Source organism: Garra rufa, chromosome 19 (genome assembly GCF_049309525.1).
Source record: "Garra rufa chromosome 19, GarRuf1.0, whole genome shotgun sequence".
Classification (NCBI taxonomy): Eukaryota; Metazoa; Chordata; class Actinopteri; order Cypriniformes; family Cyprinidae; genus Garra; species Garra rufa.
Window position 1 is genome coordinate 6492904 of NC_133379.1, and position 7290 is coordinate 6500193.

General features: G+C 37.9%; 1 protein-coding gene across 1 annotated transcript in view; it reads left to right on the forward strand.

The window, feature by feature from the left end:
* The window catches only part of LOC141291936 (vitronectin-like), an 11655-nt gene extending 4762 nt beyond the window's left edge, over positions 1–6893 (forward strand). The window contains exons 3-5 of the mRNA XM_073823933.1: positions 5953–6177; positions 6267–6406; positions 6705–6893. Of these exons, the coding sequence (XP_073680034.1) occupies positions 5953–6177; positions 6267–6406; positions 6705–6893 (554 nt within the window). The remainder of the gene's footprint in view (positions 1–5952; positions 6178–6266; positions 6407–6704) is intronic.
* Positions 6894–7290: the final 397 nt, after the last annotated feature.

Consider the following 7290-nt stretch of genomic DNA (forward strand, 5'->3'; position numbering starts at 1 on the left):
ATAACCCAGCATAGGACCATCATAAACCAGCAAAGGACCAGCATAAACCAGCAAAGGGCCAGCATAAACCAGCAAAGGACCAGCATAAACCAGCAAAGAGCCAGCATAACCCAGCATAGGACCATCATAAACCAGCAAAGGACCAGCATAAACCAGCAAAGGGCCAGCATAAACCAGCAAAGGACCAGCATAAACCAGCAAAGGGCCAGCATAAATCAGAAAAGGGCCAGCATAAACCAGCAAAGGACCAGCATAAACCAGCAAAGGACCAGCATAAACCAGCAAAGAGCCAGCATAGTTCAGAAAAGGTCCATCATAAACCAGCAAAGGACCAGCATAACCCAGCATAGGACCATCATAAACCAGCAAAGGACCAGCATAAACCAGCAAAGGGCCAGCATAAACCAGCAAAGGACCAGCATAAACCAGCAAAGGACCAGCATAAACCAGCAAAGAGCCAGCATAATTCAGAAAAGGACCAGCATAAACCAGCAAAGAGCCAGCATAAACCAGCAAAGGACCAGCATAAACCAGCAAAGGGCCAGCATAAACCAGCAAAGGACCAGCATAAACCAGCAAAGAGCCAGCATAATTCAGAAAAGGTCCAGCATAAACCAGCAAAGGACCAGCATAAACCAGCAAAGGACCAGCATAAACCAGCAAAGGACCAGCATAAACCAGCAAAGGACCAGCATAAACCAGCAAAGGGCCAGCATAAACCAGCAAAGGACCAGCATAAACCAGCAAAGGACCAGCATAAACCAGCAAAGAGCCAGCATAAACCAGCAAAGAGCCAGCATAATTCAGAAAAGGTCCAGCATAAACCAGCAAAGGACCAGCATAACCCAGCATAGGACCATAATAAACCAGCAAAGGACCATCATAAACCAGCAAAGGACCAGCATAAACCAGAAAAGGGCCATCATAAATCAGAAAAGGGCCAGCATAAACCAGCAAAGGACCAGCATAACCCAGCATAGGACCATCATAAACCAGCAAAGGACCAGCATAAACCAGCAAATGACTAGCATAAACAGCAAAGGGCCAGCATAAAACCAGCCTTTGCTAAAACCAGCATCCCAGCACCAAAACATACCTAACCAGCATATGCTGTTTTTTTCAGCAGGGGTTAACATGTTTTCAGCCTGATTAGCATGTTGTTAGCATTTGTCTAACATGATTAGCTTCTAACAAGATTAACATGTTTTAGCATTGTTAGCTGTAACTTTTTGTTATTGTGGTTAACATGTTTTTATTATGATGTTACCATGTTGCTACCATAATAAGCATGTAGTTAGCCTGTTTGTAGCATGTTTTTAGAATGATCATCATTATAAACATGCTACTACCATGTTTTAGCATGACCAGCATGTAGCTTGCATGGTTTTACCATGATTAACTTGTTAACCTGTTTTAGTATAATTAGCATTTTGTTAGCATGATTTAGTATGTAGCTAACATTTTTGTTACATGATTAACGTGTTAGCATGTTTGTAGAATGCTTGACATTTGGCTAGCATGTTTATATTCTAACATTATTAGCATGTTATTAAAATGCTTGTTAACATGATTAACATTTTGTTAGCATGTTTTTATCACGATTAGCATATCGTTAGCATTTTGCTAGCATGATTAACATTTTGTTAAAATGTTTCTAACAAGTTTTAAAATTTTTTGCATCTTGTTAGCATGTTTATAACGTTGTTAACATGTTTTAGCATTTTAGCATTTTGTTAGCATTTTTCTATCATGATTAACATGTAGCTAGCATGTTTTAACATTATTAGAATTTAGCCAGCATGGTTTTAGCTTTATTACCCTATTAGCATGTTGCTAGCATGGTTAACATGTTCCTAACCTGTTGCTAACATGTTTTTAGCATTGTTAGCATGCTGATAGCATGTTGTTACCATATAGACTGTAAAAAAATATGGACGTAGTGTCCATGATGTTACCCGTAGTTTACTAAAGAACGTTTTTGAAGCTCATAGTGGGCGGGAGTCGGCCGTCGCCGTCTTGGTAACGCGTCACTTCCAGATAATCGAAAATGGGCAAAAAGGTGGGACGTGGGTGGAGCTGGTTGCTAAAACCACGCCCACCTAGTGCAACAGTGGTGACAGCAGCAGCAATCCCTCTATCACTCAAGTGACCACGCCCTTAATTATGCAGAACTTTAAGGCTTTATAAAACTTAAACAGATGAATTATAGAAAAAATTCACCCCTTGCACAGTTGACAGGAAGGGCAAAATTAGCTATATAGACCAAAACCACTTTTTTTTTTACCAGGCAGTAAACATATTTTTTTCTGCTGTAAATTTAGGCATTTTAACATGGGGCGTCTATGGGATTCACTCCCTTTTGCAGCCAGTCTCTAGAGGCCAGTCGATGAATTGCAGTTTAAGTCACTTCCATATTGGTTTCAATAGAGAGAGTGGGAGGTTGGATTACAATCAACCAAAAATTCAGACAACTATTAGTATGACAATATTTACACAACTATCAATACTTTGTTGACCAATTACCAAGCAATGCTTAATTTTTTTCAGTCTGTGGTGTAAAAAGGTTGCATTAGCAAATAAAGAAAAACACATGGTCAGGACAAATTTTAAAATTTTTATTAGTTTTACTGGTAGCCCACTGTATGAAGAATTTTAGGGTATAATATGTCACAGTTTACTTTATTTCGATATCATCACTTATATAAATGAACTATAGTGCCCTGCACCCACTAGTAAAAAAATATAAAAAATTATATCTTTATGTTTGTATATATTATATCTGTAATTTTTGAAAGTCATTTGTTTCCAAAAAAACTAACACCTTGCACTTGAAAATATCACGTTGTGTTGGAATTTTACAGTCAAATAAATAAAATATGTAAAAATGACCTATTTTACCCTCAGGTCTTAAAGGGTTAAAATCAACAAAACAAACAATGCTCCTACTCAACAGGATTGCACCCTTATCTTGATAACTCTGCATATAAATTCACAAACACGCTATGCAACAGACGCCCCTTACTGCTGATTGGCTACAAGTGTGCAGGGCCCGAACTGCTTTCAACAGCATTTCTCATAAAATATACAATTAACATATAATGTACATAATGTGTAAAATTAACACAAAGGGAAAAAAAAAATTCCTCCTGCATTTGTTCATATGAGGCACTTTTATATCCTGTTCGCAAGTGATATTAATACCTTGATTTTACTTTGTTTTCTTCACACATCACATGTCTCTTATCTAATGCGTGCAGTTCAGTGACACTACCCTCGTGGTACACAACTACACTAACCTTTCATAAAACTTGTGTTCAGTAACAAAAAGTTACGTAAGTTAAATTACTTTTCAATAAAATCAACTACTGTGACATTTCAGTTTGGTGACAAAAAGTACATAGTTAATTTTAAAGTAATAGTCCACCCAAAAATGAAGCTATGCGTATAAATTTGTTTCTTTATCAAATAAATGAGAAAAATTGTTGCATTATATCACTTACTCAAAATGCAGTGTAAATGCAGGTTTAAAGGGCTCTAAACGATCTCAGCCAAGGATAAAGGGTCTTTATTTATTTTGTAAAAATAAATTACAATTTATATACTTTTTAACCTTAAATGCTCATCTTGTCTAGCTCTGCCTTAAAAGAGTAGGTCACTTTCAGAACAAAAATGTACAGATAATGTACTCACCCCCTTTGTCAACCAAGATGTTCATGACTTTCTTTCTTCAGTCGTAAAGAAATTATGTTTTTTGAGGAAAACATATCAGGATTTCTCTCCATATAGTGGACTTCTATGGGGCCCACGTGTTTCAACTTCCAAAATGCAGCTTCAAAGGGCTCCTAATAATCCCAGCCGAGGAAGAAGGGTCTTATTAACCCAGCATAGCAAGACGAATAGTTATTTTCTTTAAAAAAAAATTACAATTGATATACTGTTATTTTTTTTATTAAATGCCTGTCTTTTCTAGCTCTGCGTGAACTCTGTGTATTCTGGTTCATGACAGTTAGGGTATGTTGAAAAACTCCCATCTCATTATCTCCTCCAACTTCAAAATCATCGTACATTGCTGCAGAAGTACTGATTCAGTGTTTACAAAGTGAACATGCAAAGAAGTTCAAACGCCCTTTACAAAAAAGGTAAAACAGCGATATTGAAGTTGGAGGGGAAAATGAGAATTTTTGGGAATTTTTGGACATGCCCTGACTGTCATGAACTGGGATACAAAGAGTTCATACATAGCTAGACAAGCATTTAAGGTTAAGAAGTATTTAAATTGTCTTTTTTTATTTTTAGAAAATAACCAATCGTTTTGCTAGTTAAGACCTTTCTTCCTTTGCGTTTGATCATCTTTGTATATTCACTTTGTAAACACTGGGTCGGTCCTTCTGCAGCGATGTAGGATCATTTTACCCTGGAAATCCAGAGGTCTCGCGAGAGCACAATTTGAATCGTCTCTGCAAGACACTCTGGCATCGAGCAATGATGCAGGTTACTGCATTACGTAAGCAGTTCTGGGAACCAATCAAATCGGTGTATCTGATGTAGGCGGGCCAGAGGCGAGCTAAGCTGATGATGACAGCGCTGCGATGTCCGAATCATATAGTAAACTTTGAAAGATCGCTGTCGCTACAGATGAACAACAAGTTGTTTGAAACGGCTTTGGCCGCTACAATGAACGAGTTAGACTTGGCTTTCCATATAAAAGAGGAACAGAAAACCGAAAACTCGAATTGTTCCTTTGCAAGAAGGAAGTTTTTGCTGTTTTGCCGACTGGATATGGCAAGAGTTTAATCTATCAGTTCACGAGTTCACGCTTACATATAATTAGCCGGAGAATAGTAGTGCATGTTTGGCGTGCTGTCCGGTGAAGGGCTCCGAGCTTGGGAGTGGCCCGAACCCAGAGTACGTTACCCCCCAATAGGAGTAGCGAGAACTCGGAGTGATGAGATGGGGTGGTGGAGGTTTACTGATAAACCATCGAGTGAATTGAGGTGAGTCAGCTGTATTTAAACCTATTGCGCTGATTGACTTGTGATGTTTACACTAAGTATCTGACGTGCTTCTCCCGAACTTTGTTAATGAAACATCATTTAGCTCTGCTGGTAGCTAAGCGTGTATTGTTGTGATTGGTCGTGGCGTTATCCAGTTGCGTGCAGTTAGAGTTTCAAATGCATGCTTGGTGCCACCCCTCGAGTTAGGCAGTTTTCATTGCTCGATGCCAGATCCTGAATCTTAATAGATTAGGGTCTGGATTTTTCCAGGCTAGGATGATTTTGAAGTTGGAGGAGAAAATGAGATGAGAGTTTTTTGACCTACCCTAACTGTCTTGAACCAGAATACACAGAGTTCACACAAAGCTAGACAAGACTAGCGTTTGAAAGGTTAAAAAGTATATAAACTGTACTTTTTAAATTTTATATGAGAAAATAACCAATTGTTTCGTTAGATAAGACCCTTCTTCCACAAATGCAGCAATTTGAAGCTACATTAAAACTGCATTTTGGAAGTTTAAATGCCACTATATTGAGAGAAATCCTAAAATGTTTTCCTCAAAAAAAAAAAAAAGAAAATAAGAAAGAAAGACATGAACATCTTGGATGACAAGGGGGTGAGCACATTATCTGTAATTTTTTGTTCTAGAAGTGAACTTCTCATTTAAAGATTGGTTTCTTACAAACCTACCACTTTTCTTAATTCACAAGACTTTAATTGATGGACTGGGGTGAATTATTGTGATGTTTTTATCAGCTGTTTAGACTCTAATTCTGACGGCACCCATTCACTGCAGAGGAACATTGCTGAGCAAGTGATGTAATGTCAAATTTCTCCAAATCTGTTTAATGAAGAAACAAACTCTTCTACATCTCTACTTTCATGTCTTGTTAAGGAAATAAGAACCAGAAATTGTGAAAATTCTGTACTAATTGAGTGTTTTAACTTCTTCCTCAGTTGCCCGTGGTGACATGTTTGATGTGCCTGATGAGGATCTGACCACTTCAGTGACACAGACAGAAGAATCAAATGTGACAGTCACCACCGCTCTGCCCCCTACCACCACAGGTTCCTCTCCTCTGTCTTCTACAATTTCACCTGATCCAGACGCCGTCACCTGTAGCGGCCGAACCTTTGACGCCTTCATGCAGCTAAAGAATGGTTCAATCTATGCGTTCAGAGGTGAGATTAGAGGCTGAATGCAATCAATATGATCTTTTTCTCAGTTCAAGTACAGACTGACTACAAAAGGCCTTTTCATTGTGTTCCAGGGGACTATTTCTTTGAGTTAAATGACAAATCTGTCGTGCCTGGGTATCCCAAACTCATCAAGGATGTGTGGGGCATCTCTGGTCCCATTGATGCTGCTTTCACACGCATCAACTGCCAGGGAAAATCATATATATTCAAGGTCTGTTTACGTAAGGTTAAATATGAAAGGCTCAATTTTTTAAATCACATAAACTTTACCAATATATTAAGACTGTGTCATAAGAACTACTTTGACTAACTAGCAGTTAACCAAGCAGTAATCAGTCTTAATTTTCAGATTTAAATTAGACTTTTATTTTTTAATTTGAGTTTACAAAGTTATGACCTATCGTGAAGAAACAAATAAGATGACTTAAGACTAGTCTAAGCAGTTTATGCAACTGGCACAAGCTTTGATATTTGATATTTCTGATATTTCACTGCATGCTGAATCGCAGGATACTAAGTACTGGCGTTTTGATGGTGACGTCTTGGATGAAGATTATCCAAGAGACATATCCGTGGGCTTTGAGAAGATTCCAGATAATATTAATGCTGCATTTGCAATCCCAGCTCCAGGCCATCATGGAAAGGAAAAGGTGTATTTTTTTAAAGGTAACAAATGTTGTAACAGATTGCTGCAGTGATGATGTATTGTTGTAGGCCAAACCCAGAAACAAGTTAGCATTTTAGCATTTCCAGTTCCATTGTCCTTGAGGTTTTTTTTAAAATAGGTTTTTAGTTAAATGCCTGAAATAAGGTCTGTGTTGAAATGGTTAGTTTACACAAAAATAAAAATTCTTGTAGTTTCAAACCCGTAAAACCTTTGTTTATCTTCGAAACGCGAACACGCGTGTGTTGTGGTATTCTTGTGAACGTGTTGAAGACTGACACGGAAGAGAGGAAATTGTTGAACAAAGTTGTTATTTTTGTTTTCTTTGAGCACAAAAAGTATTCTCATAGCTTTATAACATTACTATTGAACCACTGCTGCTGAAAAAAACGTACTCGGTTACTTACGTAACCTCGGTTCTCTCTAGAGAG